General features: G+C 55.2%; 2 protein-coding genes across 8 annotated transcripts in view; both read right to left on the bottom strand.

Moving 5' to 3' along the window:
• Positions 1-2621, bottom strand: NUDT16L1 (nudix hydrolase 16 like 1). The gene is made up of 3 exons (XM_063414798.1): positions 2341-2621; positions 1667-1927; positions 1-752 (listed from the first exon to the last, which is right to left on the bottom strand). The coding sequence occupies exons 1-3, from the start codon at positions 2563-2565 to the stop codon at positions 333-335; spliced, it is 906 nt and encodes a 301-aa protein (XP_063270868.1). The 5' UTR covers positions 2566-2621; the 3' UTR covers positions 1-332.
• A 443-nt stretch (positions 2622-3064) lies between these two features.
• The window catches only part of MGRN1 (mahogunin ring finger 1), a 49851-nt gene continuing 28981 nt past the window's right edge, over positions 3065-23934 (bottom strand). For 2 of the 7 annotated variants that reach the window (XM_063414566.1, XM_063414568.1), the window contains 13 exons: positions 22897-22963; positions 19655-19707; positions 17361-17408; positions 14357-14425; positions 12290-12449; positions 10520-10629; positions 9611-9682; positions 7071-7291; positions 5921-6044; positions 5410-5455; positions 4709-4816; positions 4175-4219; positions 3065-3688 (listed from right to left, as the gene is read on the bottom strand). In XM_063414566.1, coding sequence (XP_063270636.1) covers positions 4179-4219; positions 4709-4816; positions 5410-5455; positions 5921-6044; positions 7071-7291; positions 9611-9682; positions 10520-10629; positions 12290-12449; positions 14357-14425; positions 17361-17408; positions 19655-19707; positions 22897-22963 — 1119 coding nt within the window. In that variant the 3' untranslated portion in view covers positions 3065-3688; positions 4175-4178. The remainder of the gene's footprint in view (positions 3689-4174; positions 4220-4708; positions 4817-5409; positions 5456-5920; positions 6045-7070; positions 7292-9610; positions 9683-10519; positions 10630-12289; positions 12450-14356; positions 14426-17360; positions 17409-19654; positions 19708-22896; positions 22964-23934) is intronic. The other 5 variants (XM_063414562.1, XM_063414564.1, XM_063414565.1 and 2 more) reach the window with 3 other exon arrangements.

The raw sequence follows: 23934 nt of genomic DNA, 5'->3' as shown, positions 1-23934 counted from the left end.
GGGCATTTAAAAAATTAGATGTTTTGTTCCTTACAAATGAAAGGGGGACCTGACAGCAGCAGTGTGTCCCTGAAATCAAAGCATAATTCTAAGGCTCTGGCATCCTCACATAAGCACATGAACTCTCTGCAGGGGCTGTGCAGGTTGATCTGGGAAGCTCGCTAGGAGTTTAATGGCCATAAAAATAAAATCGCTTTTCCCTGCTTTAGACAAACCCAACCCCTCCCAGCCGGGCAGTGGGATCGCGTGGGCAGCCACTGCAGCCAGCACGGGTCGGAAAGTTAGAAGTCTCTCAGCTCACCCACTTTTAACTGAGCGCCAACACAGCGGCGTCACTCCATCACATCAGCCACCGCCTGCTCGGCGTCAGCGCCCAGCCCCGCCTGCTCCAGCGCCTCGGCCCCTGCCAGCTGCTCTGCCAGGGCCTGGCCCTCCAGCCCCACCAGCTGCTCGGCCCCCGCGTGCATCATGCCCGGGTGCTCTGCCCTCTCTCCCAGCTCGTTGCTCGATGCCCGCTCATTGCCCGCCTTGTGGTGTCCTGCCCCCCCGGAGTGGTCGATGGCCGCCTTCTTGGGCCTCTGCGTGGCAGCCACCGCCTCAGCCAGCTTCTCCTCCGGCACCATGTTCAGGATCTTCAGGGCAAACAGGAGCTGGAACTTGGCAGTTCCTACGAAGGAGTTGGCCAGGAAGTTGGGCAGCCCGCCCATGCGATCCTTCTGGGTGTAGAGAGGGACACGGACCATGCCCATCACCTGCAACAGCACGGGCACAGCTCAGCAGGGGCCGTGGCAGCACCAGCCCCCCCGTCCCACACCCCCTCTGCCCCACACCCTCACCCTGTGCCCGCCAGCCCCTGGCCCAGGCTCGCCCTGCCCCTATGCCAGGTCCTGCCCCTCCCTCCCGCACCAGCCCCTGCCCCTGCCTGCCCTCAGCCCCACTGAGCCCCTTCACTGCCCCTTCCCAAACCCCCGCAGGCCCCTGCTCTCCCTGCCCAGCCCCTCAGCCCAGCCCTGGCTCTGCTCCCCCTTCTGCCCTTTAGGAGGGTTCCCGCTGCCCCAGGCCACTACGGGGAGTCCCACTGTGCCCTCCAGCCCTGCCCCGCACGGGGACACCACGGCTGAGCCCCGAGTGCCCTGAGCCAGGCCACAACCCCGAGCCCGCTGCCTGTGCTCACGGCCGCCGACACCCACCGGGCGCCCGTGGGCGCGCGGGGAGCCCCGGCCCTCGCGCTCTGCCCGGCCAGCAGCAGAGGCTGCCCGCGAGCAGGAAGGCGCCTCCCGCCCGGGAGAAACTCGGCTCACAGCGACATCACCACACCGAGGTCACGGTCCAGTCCGGGGCACTCGGCCCGGGGCAGGGGGAACCCCCCGGCTGCAAACGGCCCTCGCCCGCATCCTGAGGCCGAGCGGTAACACGGGGCTCATCCCTGCGTGGGCGGACACCGGGAAACGCTGAAGCTCAAGCCTGCTACGCTCTGGAGCCTGCGGCACGACCCGGCCACGGTTCCTATCGCCAATGCCACGGGCGGTGCGGGCACCTGCCGCCGGCAGCTCTACCTGCGGTGCATTCCCCGGCCGGGCTGGCCAGGGCAGCCCGGCAGACCCAGGAGGGAAGCGGCGCCTTCCCTGGGCTAACTGAGCTCGCACACCCCTCCCGGGTGTCCCACCTCCATCCCGTGGTCTCGGGAATGCACCGCGCTGATCTCGATGGTGTGCAGCTCCTCCAGGGTGAGCTGCCTGGCGTAGAAGTGTGCCACCACGCGATGTGGCCCCTCTGTCAGGTGCGAGCACAGATAGTCAGCTTCCGTCAGGCGCACACAGCCTAAACCCAAGCCCAGCACCCGATTCAGACCGTCCTCCAGGGACCAGTAACGGCGATCCACGAACCCCCCGGGAAAGCCCAGCAGTCCGTCAAACCGCATCTGCATCTGCAATAGAGGCGCAGGGTGTTAATGGGGCACGGCGCGGCCCCCGCCGGGGGGCGAGGGGGCGTCACGGAGCCTCCGGAGGAGCCGGAGGAGCGCGGGAGGCGTCGCGGCCGCTCCGTCGCGGCCCTACCAGCGCCGGCGCATCCAGGACCGTTCACCGACAGCGGCCCGGCCGCCGGGGCTCCCCGCCCGGGCCGGACGAGCCCGCGGGCCCGGGGGCTCCCCCCCGGGCTCGGGCCCAGCCTGATCCTAGCGCCCTGCACGAGAACTACCGCGGAGCCACCGCCCCTCAGCCCGCCGCCCCCAGAGCCCGCGGCCCGACCCAGCCCAGTCCGCCCCGACCCAGCCCGAGGATCTGCCCGCTGCCGCCCTGGTCCCGGCCCCGGCCCGGCGCGGCCTCGCCCGCCCCTCACCAGCACGGCGTAGCGCAGCGGGATGCGGCCGAACAGCATGCCCGGGTTGGGCGCGTACAGCATGGCGTGGCACGAGTGGCTCCAGCCCGGGCCGAGCCGCATCGCCTCGTACCGCGTGAGCGGCTTCAGCTCGGGCACGCCGGGCACGCCGAGCGTGGGCAGAGGCGGCAGCGTGCCCATGGCGGGCAGCGGGCCCATGGCCGCCATCGTCCCCACGGCCGCCATCGCCTCGCGCCACCGCCACCCGCTCCGCGCACGCGCCGCGCCCACGACGCCGATGAGGTGGGACCGCCGCCCGCCTCAGCCAATGGGAGCGCGCCGCGCGCCGCAGGGCCAATGGGCTCTCGGCGGCGCCCGCCAATCACCGCGCGCGCCAGAGGCGGGGCGGCCCGCGGGCGGTCAATGAGGGGCGGGCGTGCTGCGCGCGCCGCTCGCCTTATTAGGGCATCGCCGCGGGAGGGGGCCGGCGGCGCGCGCGGCCAATCACAGCGAAGCGCGGGGGGAAGGCGGGGCGCCGAAGAGCACGCTGGGAAGGAGGCGGGGCGGGAGCGCACGAGCCCGCCCCCGTGCCTTGGCCGCGCCCCCCGGACCAATCCCCACCCACCAGCGTGGCCCCGCCCCTCCCTTTGCCCCGCCCAATCCCCGGTGTCCCCGCCCCCAGCCGCTCCCCCCGCCCCTCCCGGCCAGACGCGGCCCCGCTCCCCGGTGCACACGGACTCGCGTGGCTGCTCCACGGGTTTATTACTACAAACATAGACGGGGAGGGGGGGATGTGCCCCGGGACCCCCCGCAGAAGCAGAACAAGGCACACGGCGTGGGCAGCGCCGGGCTCTGCGGGAAGGAGGGGCGCGGGGGTCACCCCGAACGGGCCGGGACGGGGCTGATCTGCCTCGGGGTGGGCCGGGGCTGACCCCCGCACTCTCCCGCTCCCGCGGAGCCCTGCGCCCCGGCAAGGCAGGGAGGGCCACAGCTATGTACAGGGGCAGTGACAGCAAAGGGCTGTGCTCGGTAAGTACAAAATATACATCGGTAGTGTCCTTCATCTGCCGACTCGAACCCCACACCGCCCGCCCCGGCCCCCACAGACACCTCCCAGGTAAAAACACGACACCAGCCCCTACCCACCGCCGGGAAACATGCACGGGCTGTGCCGAAACCGCGCCGGGGCGAGCCCCGCGCGGCGTCCCCGGGAGAGCCTGGCGGGCTCCGGCGGCACGGGCAGGGTCCGGCCCCGCTCACGAAAGGCTCTGCTCGTCCTCCAGGTGCAGACGGGTCTGCTCGAAGAGAAGGGGCTGCGTGGGGCTGCCGGTGCCGCGGACGGGGAGCGTCTTGGTGAAGTCGGACGAGCCTGGGTGAGGAGAGGGAGTTCAGCCTCAGTAATGGGAGCCCTGGCGGGGTGCTCAGCCATCCCTCCTACCCTGGGCTGACCACAGGAGATGCGGCTGGAGCCAACCACTCATCCCCTCAGGTGCAGGCTGTGTCAGGGTGGGACACAGGACACTGAGGGGGGACACTATCTGCCACAGCCTGCGGGAAGCCAGCAGGGGATGGATGTTCGTGGTGCCCCGGAGGGAGCAGAGCCCACGCTCAGCCGGTGGGGAGGGGTTTCTGCTGCCCTGCCTGGCGTCCTGGCACTCAGGGGCAGCAGGGATGCTGTGCCAGGAATGGGAAGGGACTGAGGACAGAGGCAGCAGCGCAGCCTGGCAGGTTTGCTGCCCCTCCTTCCCTGCCCCAGTGGCCAGGACCAGCCCCATCCCTGCTCCCTGCCAGCATTCCCAGGAGGGCCCTGCTGCCCCGCACAACAGGGATGCGTAAGAAGAACGAGAAGACATACCAGCTTACTCCTCTATACCAACAGAGCAGGAATCAGGACCCAGTGCTGCCCAAGACAGGAGGGAGGAAGGCAGACAGAGAGGGAAGGAGACATTAGAGAGGTAACTCAGAACAGACTGCGGCTCTACGGGAGAAAACAGGCTGCAACAACAACAGTCAGAGGTGAGGAAAGCGCAGTGTCCCACGGGCATGCTCAGAGCACGGCACACTGTCACCGTCCCCGCTGTGACAACGCTGCCCCAGTCCCCCAGCTGCTGGCCCAGATGGATCCCTGCCCTCCCCCAAAAGCAGGAGCACATTTGGGAGCACACAGGAGGCCTTTGTCACACAGAACTGTGCCAGGGAGGGGCTGCGGCCCAAAGAGAAGAAAGGAGGGAAGGACAGAGACACAAGGGTGAGGGAGGAGGAAAAAGAACTGGGGCCAAGTTCCCTCTGCATAAGCCCCCTTGCCCACGCTCACTCTGCCCGTTCCAGCCACATTCCCAGGGCTGCGGGGCACGGCCCCCGGCAGCCCCGGCCGAGGGCGCGGCGTTACCTGGCAGGAACACGTCCACCGGGGGGTCGCTCTCGGAGCGCGTCAGGCTCCGGCTCTCGCCGCAGCCGCCGTCCTGCAGCACATCCTCCACCGAGGGCGGGCGGCTCCCTGCAACGGCCGAGAGCACGGCCCTCAGCCCCGGCACCGACCGCGGGCGCCCAGGGCCGGCGAGGGCGGAGGTCTCCCATGTGAGGAAGGTCCCAGCCCCGCCGACGTCCCTTGAGTGCGGTCAGACCGGCCCTGGTCACAGTGCCAAAGGGCTGTCCCTTCACATGCAGCCTCACCGCCCAAAACGTGCCCATCTCTCCCCTCTCACCCCATCCTTGTCCCCTCTGGTGCTGTCTGAGCACCACCCCAAAGACCCAGAGACCCATTCTGTGCCCACTGCTGTGGATGTGCTCTCACCAGGGCCCCAGTGGTGTCCTCACTGGTGCAAGCAGAGCTCATAGCATGGAAAGCTCTACTGGAGTATAGCTCAGAGCAAGGTGAGATGTTTGGCAAATAAACCAGGGAAACCTATGGATTTTGCCCCCTCACCTCCAAGAAAAGACCCCAGCACCTTTCCCTAGTGAAGAACAGAGCCTCAGAGATGGGCTTAGGGGGCTGGATGTTTCTGAGCTCATCTGTTCATTCCCCAGTTGTCCCTGTCCCACCACAACAGCACTGAACACGAGCCGAGGTCTGGCTGCACCCACACCTACCCTGCTGCACCGATGAGGCCTCCTCCATCTCTTCCCCTGCCACGCTCTGTAAGGAGGGACAGCACAGGTTACTTCTGCAGCTGGAGACCTTTGCTGTGCCCTTCTCCTGCTGTGGCTTTCTCCAGGGAGCTGTGCTCAGGGCTAGGGCTTGTTCCAGGGCAGGACCAGGGGCATATCCCAGTGCTGTAGCACCACAGGCTGGGATGCAGGGGTCTTACCAGCAGTGAACACTGGAAGCTCCTAAGGCCCAGCTCCCACCCCTGCCCCAAACTCTGCTGGGCTTGCCCAGGATGCTGGGGAAGGTCAGCTCAGCCATGGCTCCAGCTGAGTTGTTCTCCACCCCCAAAGAGGTGTAAGGACGATGGGGAGTGGCTACATCCTTCCCCATGGAGCACTAGGGGTGAATAAAGCAGCCAAGACTCCTGGCACCAGGCAATGGCCCTTCAGGAGGCACTTCCCGTGTCCCAGGAGAGCTCTGGCTCAGAACCCCCACAGCAGAGCACACACTTACCTCTGGAGAGCTGGTCTCCCTCAGGACCAGCTCACCCCCACTCAGCACCGCCTGCGAGTCAGAGTCCTCGGAGAGCTTCTCCTCATCCTCCTCGTGGATCGGGGATGAGGGAGACCGTAGTGTGCTGCAGCAAGAGAAACTCCATTTGCAGGGAGCTGCCAGCACCCTGGGGCCTGCAGGACTTGGGGGCAGCACAAGCCAACTCTCATGTGCAGGAGCTCAGACTTGGGGGCTGAATTCACCGGGGCCTCTGGTAGTGGGCACATGGAGAACAGCAGCAGCAGGGTGGGACAGAGCCAAGTGGTGCCAAACTTTGGCACAGCAGCAAGAGGCCCAGGTCACATGCTGCTCTTCCTTTCAGGGCTCCCTTCCCAGGTGAAAATCTGGGCTGGAGCGCAGTGAGGAGTGGCAGGAACAAACCCAGTCTGATCTGATCTGATCTGAACAGCCCCATATCCTCACCTAAAACCTCCATTACAGGACAAACAGAGGAGCCTTCAAACAGGAACTACAGGATCTCAATTCAGCACTTTGTGCTCTGAAATCCAGGTCACTCCTCTCCCTATTCCTTTGCTCCTGAGGAGCTCCACGGAAAGCTGAAATCCAGTAAGGTTGGGACATGAAATGTAAATTCTAGGACTAAATGCATTGGGAAGGAGACAGTTCCATCCAAAGTCTTTACTGGGGCGTGGTGAGGCCCTGGCACAGGTTGCCCAGAGAAGCTGTGGCTGCCATGGATGTCCCTTGGACACAACCCTGGAAGCATCCAAGGCCAGGCTGGAGAGGGCTTGGAGCAACCTGGGATAGTGGAAGTTGTCTGTCCACAGCAGGGGGGTTGCAATGAGATGAGCTTTATGACCCTTTCCAACACAAACCATTCTGTGATTCTATGATTAAAGTCTCCCTGTTAAAAATCCTCTTTCTTTTAGTGACAGAGCCAGCCCTTAGGAGACACAAGCTGTAACCTCAGGTTGAACACGGGGACAATGTCCCAGTTCTCTCCCTGGCACAAGTACCTGCTGGCCTCCTAAAATTCCGAGTTAGCTGTGCTAGCAGTGACGGGACCAGCCAGAGCCCTCTCCTGGCTCTCAGTGCATGTGGCTACCGAGCCTCGGGGCTTGCAAGAGGAGTGAACCCGTGCCCTGCTGACCTGTCTGGAGACTTGCTGCTCTTGCCCTTTTGGTGGGCGCCCTCCAGGGCTCTGTCCAGGGCCGGCAGCGGGCGGGCGGGGGGCAGCCCGTCCCCCACGCCCGAGTAGCTGATCTCGTCGTAGAGCGGCGCCGAGGGCATGGAGGGCGACACCGAGCGCAGCCCGTTCAGCGCCTCCAGCAGCGAGATGGGCTCGTAGCCCGGGGGGATGTTGTCAGAGCTCTGCGGGGGAGAACCAGGGGGATGTTAGGGACATGTCACCAGGCTGGAAGGGGCCTGTCCCCAGGCAGCCCATCCCCACAGCCACCTCTCCAGGACCCCTTGGCTCCTTCCCTGGGAATAGCCACACATTCCTCTCAAGGCTGCAACACTGGCAATGCTCCAGGCAAATTCCCAGAGCAGTGCTTGAAGAGTGGGCATCCCTCTGACGTGCTATCAAGAGCTGGGCAAGGAGGGTGAGAAAGCAGGCTCCTAAAAAGCTGCTATAAAATATGTTTGGATTTTCTCCCCTGAAAATGCTTCAGAGACCCTTCCAGCTCAATGAACATCCCACTCGTGCTCCCAGCCATGGAACATGCAGCTGTTTCACAGCACCACCAGTGTCACCAAGGCAGAGCTGGAGGAGGGGAGCATGTGTGCACCAGCTGAGAGATGGCTTCTGAGGCCTAGCCCAGTTCCACTTCTCCCATGTCCTCTCAGCTGCTAACACTGGCTCCATGCACAGCCACCTCTGCTAAAAGGCAGGAAAGGGATCACAGAACCACTGACCTCATAAGGAGGAAAGAAAACCACACCAATTCCCATTCCCTCTGTAAATCACAAAGCTGACAGTCAAAGGGACCCTTGCAAAGCCCTCAAATCAACACTGGTTTAACTCCAGAAATCCTCCTGATCATAAAGACCCTGTGGACACAGAGACAAATGGGGTTTATGCTGCAACCCAGGAGGCCACAGGCAGCTCAGCCCAGCCTGATTCAAATCAAGAGGTGACACTCCCGCAATTCAGGCTACATTAAAGTGAGATGTTTCAGCCCTGTGTGTTCAAGGAGGTGGTTCTAAGTTGTACAGAGGATGGCACGGTGCTGTTAAGCCCGGCCATGAACCTCCACAGCTTCTGTGTGCCCCATGTCCCACTCACACCTGCAGATGAACCTGCCCAGCAGCCTGTTCCAGCACAGCCCTAATCTGGTGTGAGCTGAGTGCTGAAGTGACTCAGCTGTGGTCACAGGAGGAGTTGGGTCTGATGGGGAGGGAAGAATGAGTGGCACCGGGGGTCAGTCACAGACCAACATCCCAGTATTGGTCCTGTGAGGGGTATGAGCTTTGAAGATAAACAGCTCAGCTAAACAAGGAATGGGGTCCCAGGTGCTGCCAGCTGTAGGTGCTGAGGCCAAAAGCCATCTCCAAAAAGTTTTTCATCTGCAGATGGCAGCTCAGCTGCACTATTCTGTGTACAGAAAAGTCAGGGAGACAACCTCCCTTGCATTCCTGTTTGGGACTTTTTCTCCTGGCTGTGCAGAGCAGGCCCTGAGGGTTCAAAGGCTGCCCATTGCTGTGGTGAAAGCCCAGGTTGCACGGCACAGCTCAGGCTGGAGGAGGATTTCCCAGCCAATGGCTCCAACACCCTCATGGAGACACCACTCCCTTCTGGGACACTCACAGCACACCCCCAGAACACTGCCAGTCCCTGTGGGAGGCTTGCAGAGAGCCAGGTCATGCCAGAATGGCTTCAAAACCTGAACCAGCACCAGGTTTTCCCCAGACCTGACAAGCCCAGCAAGCCATGTTCTTACAGGGCTGAGCATCTGTGCTTGCCTGAGCAAAAGGAAACTGCAACCTCCTTGATAGAGATGACAGCCATGGCTGCATTTGATGGGAGTAAACAAAGAGGGCACAAAGCCTTCCTGGCCCGGGGGCTCCCTCACCTCTCCCCTTCCCATTTCTGGACCCCCACAATTGCCATTCATGCTGTCCACAGCACAGCACTCCAGTTACACGCTCCCAAACCAACTCAGAGGGTCCCAGCCAAGACAAGCTCCATCCTTCATGTTCCCATAAAAGCAAACCAGCAGCCACTGCTCCTGAATGCAAGACCAGCTCCAGCTGCACCTCTACATCCCAGCACCACAAACCACACCAAGATGTGCCCACACCAGCCTCCCGAGGGGATGAGGTAAGTGCAAGGAAGCTTTTGGGTGAGCTGTGGGGACTGCAGCTTGCTCACAGTCGTATGAAGCTGTGAAAACACCTTGGCCATGAACCATAAATCAGCCAGGGGACAGTCCCTGAGGTCAGCATCAGACCCCTGTACCAAGCTGCTTCCTTCTTGCTTGCTCCTCCACAGGCAAACCAGGGATGTCAGTGATCATCTGTGCAGGGTGTGAGCATCTCACTGCCAAAGTGAAGGATGTGGAGTGTCACAGCCTGGCAGGGGCACAGGCCAGCCCCAGCGTGTCAGCAAGCCCTCGTGTGTGACACTGCCACGTGCAGGTGACACTGCTGGCAGACAGCTGCCAAGTGCAACCAGTCCAGTCCACTTACTGTTCTCACTTCCCTCCTAGGCTTCCTGCTGGGCAGGGAGACAGAGCTCACCTTAAGGGGTTTAAAGGGGTGCTGTCAAGACAAAACCATGTTTTAAAGAAGTTTCTTGAGGTTAGTTATAGGAAGAGACACACAGCATCTCCTCACCTCACTGCAGGTGACAGCACCCGTGTCCTCCACACACCATGCTCTGCTTCACAACAACCCCTGGGCTTCTCCACCACCCTATTCCTCAGCCCCAGCTGATGGCAGCACAGGGCAGATGGATAAACCCAACCTTTTTCTGTGACCATATCTGTTCCCATGAAAGCCTGTAGGATGACCTGGATGCAGTTGTCCTTCTCCTCATTTTAATCTCAGTGTCTCACTAGAGCCAGCTGTGCAACAGCACTGCTCAGGCAGTGAACTGCTGCCCTCATGAGCCACACTGGGGACATGCAGCTGGGCCCGTGAGTCCCATCCCACACTCCCTCAGCTGCATACCAAGACACCCAGGGAAGCTGCCACAAGGAGGCCTTTCTACTCCCATGCTGGGAACCCCAGTGCCAAGGGCATTTCATCCATGTGCTGCCACAGAGACGTGTGTGCAAGTCGAACTGGAACCTCTCTGCGCTGTTTTCACAGCTCCCACCCTGTCATGTCCAGAGTCTGACACTTTTCTGTTGGGCCAGGCAACAAGAAGCCTTCTCATCCTGAGAGTTCTGTGGATTTGTTTCTCCAGTCCAGTTTGTTACTAATCAGCGAGTTGATAAGAAAAGGCAGCGCTGTGTGGGAAGCCCTCAGCAGAGGGTCTGACCAAACCTCCTGAGGTCCCAGGGGCACCAGCCATCAGTCCAAACAACTCATGCACCCACCAGCTGCTTGCTCAGGCTGAGCCCAGGCTCTGCACAGGGGTCAGCAGGTACTCACAGAGTGCTCGTCGTGGTCCACGCTCTGTGCCAGGACAGGGCTGAACGACACCGGCGACAGAGCCCCCGGCTTCTTGCGCACCGCCCGGATCTGCAGCAGGGCACGGAAGGCTACGGGAGAGCAGGAGGGGGTGAGTGCACAGCCCAGCAGGGCCAGGCCTGCCACAGCACACTGCTGGCACGAGGGAGCTCCCCTGCGCACGGGGAGAGGGGCCATGGGGCGCCCCAAAGCCAAGGGATGGGGTCGGGCTCCAGTCCATTGATGTACACAGGGAAGGGATCTGCTGGCTGGTACACAGAGCCCTCGTGGAGAACAGGCACTGCCTGCCCCAGTACAGTCATGGACGGGGTACTTCAGCTACTGTACAAGTATAGAGGCCCAGAAAAGTTCCCCTTAAGGCTAGGCCCCAACAACACAGTAAGTAAAACATGAGCTCAGCCTCAGGAGTGCACTGCATGCACAGGTTGGGTGGGGGCCTCACTAAAACCCCCTTGGGATCCTTCAGCCCCGCAATCCCCAGCCCTGGGGTCCAGCTGTGGTGGAGAAAGGCTCCAGCTGGAGGCTTAGTGGTTGTACTCGTGTCTCCAGCACAGCCACCCCTCAGTCCTCCCACCACCACAGCTTTGACCTCCTCTCCCTGCAGATCTCTTGTATCTCCAGATCTTTAATATTGCTTGTTCCTCTGTGCCAAGGGCACATACAGACGAGCCAGACATCTGTTCTGGTGCAGCTTTGAGAACTTGCCAGATATCTCCCAAGTTCTTGTTGCACCCAGCCCCTTCAAGATCAGCCTAGAGCCAGAGAACAGAGGTACAGATCTATCCTTGCTGCCTCTGCACTCCCCAGACTTCCTGTCAGATTCCCAGGAAGTCTGAGATGGGGGCATTTTCCAAACAAATACAACCTACTCTCCTACAGCTTGCAGATGAGATAATGCTGTTCCTGTGTTTTATGATGTGCTACTTATAGCCAAAGTTGTCTGGCACTTCCTCTGGTGAGATCTTGCTTTTGGTTACTGCTCTTTGCCATGTTTGAACTGTTTGGACTTAATTTCTCAGGCCAAACATCTGTCTTAGGCTCTTTATTTCTTTCCTTGAGAACTGTCAGTTAGAAACAATCAAATACCTCAGAGACCAGGGGGTAAAATGCACACTCTGCCCCTTCCAGCAAAACCACAAATTTCTCAAGGGCCTCCTGTGCCTCTGTGCTTTTGAGAAAAACCACAGAATTTAGCAAACGCTGCCTGAGTGTCAAAACATGTATTTAAGTTTTGGGAGCTAAGCAATGCAGGGGTTAAGCAAATCCTTGTAACTCCTGGCAGAGCTGAAGACTCCAAACTGACTGTGATCTCATCCCTGCCTCCTGGTGAAATCTGGGTACGGTTGTCAGAAGATTCTGAAAAATCATGCTCTGTACTTGGACAGCCCTCCAGTGGTGCTGGCTGCTCTCTCAGCCAGATACCCTCAGGATAAAGCAACTTTCCATCACCTTCACCGAAACACAAACGCTGCTGACACGGCACATCCCAGAGCACCTGCACCTTCAGATCCACCCCGGGGACAGGGTGAGTGGCCAGGGAGGCATGGACAGAGCCATTCTCCTCTCCTGGCTCCTGGCTGAGCACACTCATTCCAGGTGCCGGGAATCTCCGGATGCCAGTGGGAGCAGCAGCACATGCAGTGCTGAGCCTGAAGGGCTGGGGTGGTTAAAGGGGCCCCTCCTGGCAGCCCAGCCTGCCTCCCCAGCAGCCAGGAGGGCGCGGGCACTCACGCAGCCTGCAGATGGGGCAGTTGTTGGCCTGGTAGCGCAGGGTGTCGGCGCACGAGTTGCAGAGGCAGAGGTGGCGGCAGGGCAGGATCAGGGTGTCCCGCAGGTCCGACAGGCACACCACGCACTCGTTGCTGTTGTCGCTGTTCTCGTCGTCTGAAGGCTGCAGGGAGAGGCCAGGGGTTGGCACGGGAGCGGTGGGGGCTGTGCCAAGCTGCCAAGGGACAGGAGCCTGGGGGAATTGCCCACTCAAAAGTCTAGAAATTCTCTTTTTGTAGCTCTCAGCAGGGGTTCCTGATGGAAAGCAAACTGAGCCCTGCTCACACTCCTTCCTCTCAGGGTACTGCACAGTGAATTCATGGCAGAGCTGTCCTTCCCCAGAGCCATATTCTGTTCAGAGGGCACCCATTTTGGGGCAGGGATTCCCTTGACTCAGGCTGACCAGGAACAAGCTCCTGCCTCCCACCCTGGTGGCTCAAGGGTCAATAGGCAAGCAAACTCTTTGGCACTCTGGGCCTATCCTCCCCACAGACAGAGCAGCCCCAAAAGGAGTTGTGTGCTGCCTGTCATTCCAGCTATGTCTAGCCCAGCTTCCTTCCACAGGTCCTCTGAGCAAGTGAGTGATTCTCCTGCATCCCCTTGCTGGCACGAGCTCTGATGCAGCAGAACCAGCCCAGGGCGCTCACCTGCCCACAGCTACCCTGGTAAAGGGCTCAGTGTGCACCCATGCAACATGAAAGTGCCGCACACCCAAGTTTCCCAGAGCTCTGCAGATTGGATCACAGCTACTGAACAAGCTGGGAGAGAAACTCACTCTCCAACCACAAGACTGACACCAGAAAATTCCACAGTGTCCCCATTGCTGTCCCAGGAGCTGTGCCAGAGCCCTCCACAATGACCCAGGATGGGTTACCCTCCACCTTCACCTGGGGCTCCTCTGGTCACCAGGGCTAACACGTGCCAGACCATGGGCAACTTCAGTGTAAACAGCAATTGTGCTGCTGCCACATTCTCACCCAGCCTTTTTTTGGAGGAAGAGCAGGCTCTCTGCTGTCCCACTCACATGGTTTGCTAAATAAGGAGGAACAAAAATGGCCCCAGGCCCCTTGTCTGATGGGCCAGGAACATGGGATTGCTGGATCACAAGAATCATCACAAGACCCTGGAAGGCCCAAAAAGAAGCCCTCAATCCAGTTAATTCCCTCCCTCAATCCTGTGCAAGAAAAATCTTGGAAAAGACTTCTCCCTCCTGCCTCTTCAGGTGCTACCTGCTGGCACAGGCAGAGAGGGATCACAGGATGCCCTGGGCAGGGCACTGGAGAGGAAATCCTGCTTGCCTTGCTCTGTGGCTACTCCACTGTGTGCAAATCAGACTCCACACCCCGGAGTGGTGAGATCCCAAGGCCAGCACTGGGTACCCTCCACAGCCCAGGTGGCAGCAAAAGGCAGCTCTACAAAGGCTAAAGGAAGAATACAGCAGTCACACAAACCTGTGCAGGGCTGTGCAGCAGGCTGGGCTCCAGCAGCAGCTCCTGCCTCAAGATGGGAAACGTTTCTGTTTACGGTATTTGCATATACATTCCTTAGGGGTGCTGTGCTCCCTCCTGCTGGGGAATGCAAGAGGAGTGTCTCTGGACACTGGCAAATCCCAGAGAGCTCAGTTCTCTGAAACACTGCAGAAACATGCAGAACTCCCAACCAGAACGTGAAGGAGCCACAAGAGCAAAGCACAGACACCAGGCACGACTGCCTTGACTGCGGGGAGACAGCAACACTGGCTCTCTACAAGCCCTAAAAACCAGTGCTCTGACTCACCCCTGGGGCACTGATGCCCTTCTCTCCTTGCAATCCCAGCCACAGGGAGCATCCTCAAGAACCTCAAAATTACCTCAGCACAACCCCACTGACTATTTGGGCCTGACACCAGGCGTGATCTGTCATCCCTGGGCTTCCTTGGCCTGCAGGAATGACACAGACTTGACTCTGGGATTGCCCTGACATTGTTAAGCTCAAAAGCAGAAGGTGCAGGCTGGAAACCCCCAGCTGAGGGAGCCTCCTGGGCACCTTTACCTTGGTCTCCTGGTTGTTTTTGTTCTCGATGCCGTAGATCTCCTGAAGCAGGTAGCTCACCCGGTCAACCTGGGGGAGAACACCACAGCTGGAGTGACAGCTACTCTGTCCTTACTGGTTTATAGCCACCTCCCCTCCCTCCCTGTGCCAAAAGTCCATGTAACCCCCAGAGCTCCCCTACAGTGACATGAAAAAGGTAACAGAAACAAATATTGCAAAGGACAGCTGGCAGAAGGAGTCTGTCCTTGCTCAAAAAGTAGAGCCTGTCCTGCCTGGTCTGAGCAGAGAGTAACAAATGTGGCAGCTGGGCTACCAAAACCACCTAAAAACAGGTAGTCTGCTTGTTCCAGATGTCAGGAACACACACACACAGCTCAAATCATCCAGAGGCAATCAGCCTTCTACAGTCCTCTCCTCTGTGAGGTCCTGCTTAACTTTAACCAAGATGAACTTCCACCCATTTTTGCAGCCTCAGAGGACGGGCTGTGCCAACAGCTCCTTACTGGCACACCAGTGGCAGCACATCACCTCCTGTTCATCCCCTGGAGAATAAGGTTAAGCTACTGAGGACAGACAAACCCTTAGCATGAGAAGCACTCGAGGAATAACTCTGTGTTAATGCAGTGTCATTTATTGCCATCCCCAGGCCCTTGGTGGCATCTCTAAATTAGGGGTGTGGTGGCAGAAGGTGCTTGAGGCACAGGTGGAAGTTGCTCAGAGCACCAAGCCTGGGACAACTCCAAGCAATGACTTCTGCAAACTGGCAGCTGCCTGCAAACCCCACCGAGCAGCTGAATTGCAGTCAAGATTCAGTCCTGTTAAACATCTTTATTGCAGACCTGTACCCTCAGTAAGTTCACAGACTATATTTGGTGGGAGTGTTTATCTGCTGGATGGGAGGAAGGCTCTGCAGAAGGATCTGTAAACAGCAGGGGAGGCTCAGGTTGGACACCAGGAGGAATTTCTTCACAGAAACGGTTGTTAAACATTGGAAAGGGCTGCCCAGAGAGGTGGTGGAACAACTGGGCTGGGTGGTGTGGTGGTGATCAGTCACAGGTTGGACTCGATGATCTTGCAGCTCTTTCCCAACCTAAATGATTCTGTGACTCTGATCTGGTGATACACAGCAGCTTCCCCAGAGCAGGATGTGTTCATCCACAGAAACCCTCAAGACAGGTAAAGTGTGAGGAGGTTGCAAGGCACCAAACACAAAAAGTGGGAGGAAACACTTTCCTCCCATCTCCCGTAGCTGTCCAGCTCCCAACATGCAGTGAAGCCAAACCACCAGCACCCCAGTGCTAAAAAGAGCTCATCAACCCCAGGGCCTCTGTAATTTCCATGTCAAAATGGCCTCTCTCCTCTTGCCACCACTCAGGAGTGGCTTTGCCATGGCATTCCAGGGCTGCAGGAGATGACACATGGCGAGGTGGGGGCAGGAGCTGGCTGTACCCAGCCCATTTGCCAGTTCAGAAATGCTCTGAGCTGGGACACAGCAGTGATAACAAACTAATTCCAGAGTCTGTCTCCCTGTGTAACTCAGTGTGCAGCTCACAATCTGTTCCAGGCCTGCATTTCATGGCAATGAGATCAGCTGTTGGACTGCTGAGCAAAGCCCTCAGCAGTGGCTCACAGCTCACCCAGGAAGTCCGGGAACAATTATGTGGGAGATGTTCTTTTGTAACTTGGCATTTCAAAGAGAGCCTTGCTCCAGCATCCTGACTCCTCAGAGGATCATGATGAGCGACTGTGAGTGCAGAAGTTCAGCTCAGAGCACAGAATAGGTCAGAAAGAAAGTGGCCCAAGTCTCTGCAGGAGTTTGTGCTCCTTTTGACTGCTTCCCTCTAAAATCCTGAGCAGCTTCTGTCCCAGTAGGGAAAGGGTGAGCAGTCCAACAAGGCTCTTCCTGGGAAGAACTCTAGATTTTCAGAGTGGGAGTAATTCAGAAGGAGCAGGTGGTTGTACACAATGCTTCACCTCCATGCTTCTCCAACCCATCCCACATCTCGTCATCCTTCCAAGGGCTTCTGCTGCCCTTACAGCCTCAGCAGATGCACACACAGCCACTGGCCAAGGCCAGGTCATGGTTTTCTGCTGATCCACCTGTTTGTATCCATCCATGCTGACTTTCTTCAGACAGGCTGGTGCTTACACTATGACTGATCTCAGCACAGAGCAGCTCAGCTCATGCACTGCTGCTTCCTGATCAATGGCCACAAAAGAAACCCACAGCCCTGGCAATGGCAGGGAGGGGAAGGCAAAAGAAAAGCAGGGATGGCAAAGAATGTACAATGTTATACAGATGGCTTACTCCAGACATAGACTCTGCACCTCTGTTCTCCTAAAGGTGCAGATGCTATCTCAGTTTCAGTAGTGCTGTGTGTTTTTCCAAATGCCATCTTCAGCTATGATTACTCATAGTGCTGGTAGCTCTTTCCTGACACAGGGACTGGAATGAACATCTTAGAGCAAAGAGTGTCTTATTAAGGCACTTAATGACCTCCTTGGTAGCAAAAGGTACTTAATTCAAACCAGAAACCCCTAGCTAAGCAAGTAAGCAGATGAAGTGAAACTCATTTAAAGCCAGAACACAGCACACAGCTAAAACTGAAACGATCAACCACCAAAACTTCATCTCCTTCTTGAAGATACTTCAAGCTGATCCTTGCAGCAGAATCTGCAAGAAACCAGATTTCTTTTCAAAAGCTCTTGGCAATCTTAGCAGTTTGCAGTTGCTCATGTATTTCTGGCTATGCAGGACTGGATGCAACCTCAATCTTGATAAGACACTATCCATCTTCTGCACATCACACCACACCAGGATGCAGGACAAAACAGCAAAATTAAGGGTTGCCAGCACCTCTCTGCCTTTGTTTTCGATATCTGATCTAAGGAGGTGAGATCTCAGGCTCCCAGTGAACACCAAATCTTCCCACTGGGTACAGCCAGGCACCTGTGGGACACCAGCAAGTCTTTAACCAAGAGTAGAAAGGAAACAGGTACTTACAATCTGCTTCTGTTTTAGAGGTTTCACAGAAAAACTGCCATCAACGTGCTAGCAGGAAAAAAAAAGACATTAAAGCATTAAATAGCTGCAGTGTACAAATCAGAATGGGCTCATTTCAGAGCTGGTGTCCGCTAGCTAAGGGGAGAGTGGGTGTGGATGGCAGCAGCCCCTCCCAGCAGAGTCAGTGGAACAGGGTACTGGGGAGCTGCTGGTCTGCTCCAGTGTGGAGCCAGGTGAACTCAGCTCAGGTTAAACCTGGCTGAAGTGGGTCAGAGCCCACACAGAACTCCCCTGGCACACTGGATGCTTTCAGGGTGCAAGCTGGGTGCACACACTCCCTCAGCCAGTCCAGCAAGACTTGGCAGGGGTATTTGTTAACACCCTAAATAACACCAAGTGACAGAGCCACTCGAGGCCACAGCCCTGAGAGAGCAAGGGGCTGCCACAAGGCTGAGAACAAGGTTTGTCCACTGGATGGAGTCAGAAACAAGTCCCATATGTTCACATCCTCAGAGCTGTGAGCTTTTCATCTGCTCAGTGAACAGCTGGAACAATTCTGGTCATTCTGCCTGGTGCCAGAATTAGTGATGGGAGCAGTGTGCCAGTCCTACTTTCCCCATCATCCACAAGGGTCACTAAACTGAAAGACACCAACTCCCCTGCCTCAGCCTAGGGAGCAGCAAAGGAGACTCAGGGGATGCTCCAGCAGGTCCTGGAACAGCTGCAGATCTACTTCTGTTTGCTGAAGGAGTCTCAGAAGGAAGGGACAACAACATTGCACCACAGACAAACAGTCCTGTTTTCAGGCAAACAAGTTTCTGCCTTTGGAGGAGCTGCAAGGTCAGACTACACACAAGATCAAGGTTATTCTTCTGATCTTAAAGATACATACAAATAGCAAGTTACCAAGTCCTGCTGGTCTGTTTTTCCTCTGAACAAGCTCTCAGCAGTGCTCATTTATCAAGGCCCTCCCCTGGATTTATGGACCTACACTTCAAAAGCTGCAATTACTTTAAGGATGGGGGAATATATTTTAACCAAACAGGGAGGATGATGAACTCAACATGTACTTTGCCTTGTGACTTTTTATTAAAAGCGAGATTTTAATCTTGTTTTTAGCATTCAGTGGAAGATGAGAGGTAAGAAGTGGCTGAACTATGACTGAAGGATTCCAGTGTGTTGTTTTTTCACATCAGCCAGAGGAAACTACAATAACATCCCTGCCCTGGTCGTAGGGGTGCTGCAGCTGACTCCATCTCATTTCTGACAGATGTCCAACTGCCAGCAGTAAAGCTACCTACAAAGCCAGTGCTCAGAGCAGCCTTTCTAACAGGAAAAAAACTCACTTTCTTCACAGACCAAGTCCAATAAAAAAAGCAACCTAGAAATCTTAGAGCATCTTCCAGCCATATGCTTCCTTAGGAGTGACTGTTCTTGCCATGCCCTCTGACTCAGCTTGTCAGCATCCACATCATCCACCTTGGAGGAGCAGAATTAGGACCTGGCAGGAACCAGGCAGACTGAGATTCAGAAGTCAGCCACCTGCCAGCTGGGAAGTGGGGAATTTCCAACAGCACTGCACTGGTGCTGCTCCCCTCTACATTTCCAGCTCTGCTCCAGCACCTCTTGCCTCGCCTCAGCATGTCACTACAAGTATCACCTGCCCAGAAAATGTGTCTGCAGTGCTACCACAATCAGCCACAACAGGGTTATGCTATGGATAGGTCCAGCTGGGGATATTGCAACTGTTTTCAGGGTCCAGTTACCGAGGGAAGAGAGTTTGTTACCAAGGCTTGTGCACACAGCTTGGCCTTACTGTGTGGGCAGGGGTCAGTTACATCAAACACATCACTCCAAAGCAGTGGAACTCAGCCTTTACACAGGATGCATCCCAATCCTTCCAAGAGGGCTGGGTTCTGAGTGTAAACTCAGGCCTAACAATGGTACAAAGGGTCTGGACACAGCAGATCCAGTTCTGCAAAAATCGTGAAGCCCTGGAAAACTGCACGGCAGCAACCATGGCCAACACCTTCACCCTCCATGGGAACACACCCTCTCCACACACAGGAAACACCCCTGCTGCTCCCTGAGTGACCTGCCCAGGTACAAATGATAATTACAGGCTGCACAGGAGCTGCTGCAAATGATTCGTTGTACTACAGCAGCACCCAGGAACTCCACTCACAGGCCAGGACTCTGCTGTGCCAAGTGTTATATAAATACAAACTAATGACCTGTGGAAATGTTTACATACACAAGAACAGGGACAGAGGGATAAAAACCCCTTCATTTACCTTTTCAAATGCAGCCAGAAGAACATGGGCATGACCAGTGACCTCAACCACCACTGCAAAAAGAGAAAGGGCAGAACTAGTTAAACCTCTCAAGCAGCATCAGCATCAAAGTTCCCTGAGCTGAATTTTAGTGCACTTACAATTTCTGAGCTGCCATCTGTTCTATTTTCACCTTCTCCTGCATTTAGAACTTTTCTTATCTTGTATCAGGTTGGTTCAGAACAGAGCAAGAGCAAAACCCTACTGGGCTCTGTGGTGGGCCCTACAAAACCATGCCTTCATTGTCCTGGGTGCTCCAAACTATCCCACTTCGTTAGCAGAGGTTGGAAAGGGACAGTAAAACAAAGCACTCAGTGGGATTCTCCTGTCCCCTGAAATTCCTGGGCTTAATTACCTGAATTTATCACAGATTTATCTGCTTTAACAGCAATTGGCTGCATTTCCAGCCCTGTTACTTATCATTTTATTTCAGTCCAGTCAGACATGCTTATAAAACCTTAATTGCTCATAGCGACTTCAGACACTGAAACATCTCTGTCCAGCTTTCCCCAAAGACAAGCATTTTCCCTTTTCCAAACTTGAGGGTTCCCTTTTAATCCCACAGCAATGGGAAGGGGCTGTCAGAGGTTTCAGTACTGCATTCCTGGCTCCTTCAGCAAATAGAGAGAAGAGGAGGCGAGCTACAATCTCAGTTTCTCTCACTCAGGCCTCTGAGGTTCTGTTCAGCTCCAGCTGGTTGGATCCTTTTCCTGAATCCTGTTCAGACTCATCATATGGACATGGAGACAGAGTTTGTGAAGGAGTCACAGAGGGAAGGGAAGGGAAGGGAAGGGAAGGGAAGGGAAGGGAAGGGAAGGGAAGGGAAGGGAAGGGAAGGGAAGGGAAGGGAAGGGAAGGGAAGGGAAGGGAAGGGAAGGGAAGGGAAGGGAAGGGAAGGGAAGGGAAGGGAAGGGAAGGGAAGGGAAGGGAAGGGAAGGGAAGGGAAGGGAAGGGAAGGGAAGGGAAGGGAAGGGAAGGGAAGGGAAGGGAAGGGAAGGGAAGGGAAGGGAAGGGAAGGGAAGGGAAGGGAAGGGAAGGGAAGGGAAGGGAAGGGAAGGGAAGGGAAGGGAAGGGAAGGGAAGGGAAGGGAAGGGAAGGGAAGGGAAGGGAAGGGAAGGGAAGGGAAGGGAAGGGAAGGGAAGGGAAGGGAAGGGAAGGGAAGGCATGGAAGCACTCAGGAGCGCTGGTGGTCAGCCCTGCCTGGGAGGTGCAGCTCAAGGAAGCAACTCCTGCTCTGTCTGAAAGGGAAAAGAGGTTCAAAGCTTCCTCTGGGCTCCCAGAACAGCAGAGACAGCAGAGGAACCATCCCCTGGACTGTGGCACACAGACCATGTTTGGGAACAGCCGTATGTGAGAGAGGGGAGATTTGCCTGCAGATTTGCTGGGTAACTGAGGTTGGTCGTGGAAATTTGGGTGGAATCAGGAACACAACAAAAGGCAGAAAAGGGGGTTAAAGCTGGGAGTTCATCTGCTTGCTCCTCTCACTGCCAGCCAAGAGCAAGGCTGCTCTGTCTCTCAGAGTGAACAAAATTCAGGTCCTTTCCCTCAGTCTGAGCACCCAAGGAAGAGGTGACAATTCCTATCCTCTGAGCATTCCAGGAGTGTGTGTGTGGCCAGAGTGGTGTGACCTGCTCTGTGCCACCTTTCCTTCCTGTTCTGTGCCTCTCCCTGGGAACAATCCCACTGGCAGCACCGGGGCAGGGCTGACACTGCAAGCCATGGCAGAGCTCAGTCCCAACCAGCATCTCCCCGACTGCTATTTTAATTTACTACTCAACCTTATTTAACACAAGTGGTTCCAGGCCAGCTGTGATTTTCCAGGTGCTCCAAACACACCATGCCAGCTCCTTCCAGTCCCATCAGTTAAAAAAAGAACCAAAACACACAATTTCCTCAAATGTCACACATTTTTGTGCTGATATTCTTTCCAGGCGGGGATTTAAAAGCAGTTGGTTTTTCTAGGTTATTAAAATAGATGGGAGTGCATTATCGGCTAAGACTGGGCATGCTATGTGCATAAATGTATGCTTCTCATACTGCCTGCTGTTCTATTTTTGATGCTTCTAGACATGCCCAACATTAGAGAGTATAAACACCTTGCCAAAAGTTCCATAAACAGAGGAAGCTGTTTTATATTTATGGTCAAGAAATACACATATATGTCGATTTTACTAACGGTGTCTGAATTCACTAAAAATAGATGCACTTTAGAAGTAATTTCCTTTATGTTGCACTGTGCTTTGTTAGTCACACTTTAAATTGGCTTATTCAGTTCTATTTCTGTCTGCTTGGAAGACTGTAAAATAATGTAATGAGTTTCTGGGCTTTTTCACATCTACAACATAAAAAACTGAGCAAGTGGCTGACCTGGACAATGTGATCAACAATGGATTTTTTTCTCTTCCAATTATCTTAATTTTTGTACAAAAAGTTACAGAAGTGAAATGCTGGTCCTGCTGATCCCCAGTTTCAAAGAAAATGTGACTTTCTTGTGCCCTGTTCATTGCTTACACTCCAGATGAGCCCAAAAGAACACATCCCCTAAGGGAAATACCATCTAAGGTGAGTAATAATCTAAATATTCACTGGACTACCCTCTCCAAAACAGCAGTGTGCTTTAAAAATAATCATCAATTAATCATAATTATGAATTATGATTAGTTATTATTTTTTAAATAATCAACAATTATTTCTCCTGAAAGGTTATGTTCTTTTATTATAATCATGCAACATCCCCAGAAAATGCATCATTTCAAACTGCTGAATGAAGCTGCATTTGGCTGAAGAGTGACCTGAGTATTTTAAAGCCATTTCCTTTTCTCTGCCCATGTCCAGGTTTTTAGGAAGACAGCTGAGCCCTCCAAAAGGAAGATCAGCTCCACCCTCCTTGACCTATAAACTGCAAAAGTAAAACCCAACAAACAGTGATGTCATTTGTATGCCTGGCACTGGTGGCAGAGCCAGGAGCTCTCCTAAACTCTATTCCAACACCAAATACCCGGCCATTTTTCCTGTAAAAAATGAAGGCTATTTCTAAAAGCGTGTTTTTTATGTGGTTAGCTTGGCCCTTTTAATAAAGGGTTAGGGTGAACTGTAGTATTTATATTCTGTAAAGTCTCCTGAAGGGGGCCAGTCCTGAAAGGGGTCACACAAGCTCAGAGAGAGGCAGGAGAAGCCCAGGGGAACAGAACATCCATTCTTACCATCCCCTTCATCCACCACTGCCCGGATGACCACAGGGAACACGCCACGGTCCAAGTCAAAGTTCAGCTGAGGGAAAGAAATGAGCTCAGGTTACACAATTCACACCAGGCTTGCCTGAGGATGACACTGGAGGTGATGTTAGTTCAATGAAGAGCCCTTCTGACAGACCCCCAGCTCCTGGGCTCAAAAGGACACGACAGAGCAGGAGGATTTAAAATTCCAGGCACCAACTTTAAACGGGAGTCAACTACCACTTACACACATTGACGTGGCACTAAACACCAGCAAAGCAAGGCAAAGGATCTCGGTTTGAATTCCAAATGGTATTTAATTCTCATTAATTCATGTGTCCTAAAAGGCTTCTGAGTGATTTGTAGTAGGACAAGTTTCTCAAAATATATCCAGTGCCACAATTTTGCCTACAGGATGTATTGGCTTTAGCACAGCAGCACATTGTGTTCCCAACACCACAAAGAGACCCTGGCTCTGGTATGAAGTTCCTGAAGACATAAGAGGAAAATCTGCAAAACTTCCAGCTCACACAACACTTTAGGGAAACACCAGACTGATTTTCATCTCTTGGCATGTTATGAAATGCAGGTCCTTGAGCTTCTAATTGGTGAGAGTGAAAATTGGAGTGCAAGGGAAACAGTCTCAGTTTCTCCCTTTGCTCTACACTTCATTAAAGCACATCAAAAGCTCTGTGTCATCTTAGAAACACAAGGAAAAGGCAACCTTACAAACACTGTCCTAAGCCAGGAATGGAAGTGGCTCAGGGACTGGATTTCTGTTGTTTTTGTTAATTACCGACTTGGATGTTTTTGTCTCATCTCTTGCCAAGACTGAAAAAACAGATGTCATTAATCCCTGGTGCTCCAGGTAATTTGTTTTCGGTTTCTCCACGAAAACTGAGACCCAATTGCAGGTGCTGCAGCACCATTCAGACAGAGGGAAGCTTTGGGGCTTCCATCACTTTGCCACAACCCCAACATGACTGACTTGCTCCAGTTCCTCAAAAAATAAACCATTTGAAGGAA

The sequence above is a fragment of the Prinia subflava genome, chromosome 17 (assembly GCF_021018805.1).
Source record: "Prinia subflava isolate CZ2003 ecotype Zambia chromosome 17, Cam_Psub_1.2, whole genome shotgun sequence".
NCBI lineage: Eukaryota > Metazoa > Chordata > Aves > Passeriformes > Cisticolidae > Prinia > Prinia subflava.
This window is presented reverse-complemented; position numbering and strand designations above follow the sequence as displayed.

What these genes read in the sequence shown, in the direction of transcription:
- NUDT16L1 (XM_063414798.1), bottom strand. Translation starts at nt 2,565, where the DNA reads ATGGCGGCCGTGGGGACGATGGCGGCCATGGGCCCGCTGCCCGCCATG. An exon ending in CGCTGCGCTACGCCGTGCTG is followed by an intron (nt 1,928 to 2,340) that starts GTGAGGGGCGGG and finishes CCTCTATTGCAG; the next exon opens with ATGCAGATGCGGTTTGACGG. An exon ending in CCCGAGACCACGGGATGGAG is followed by an intron (nt 753 to 1,666) that starts GTGGGACACCCG and finishes GTGCTGTTGCAG; the next exon opens with GTGATGGGCATGGTCCGTGT.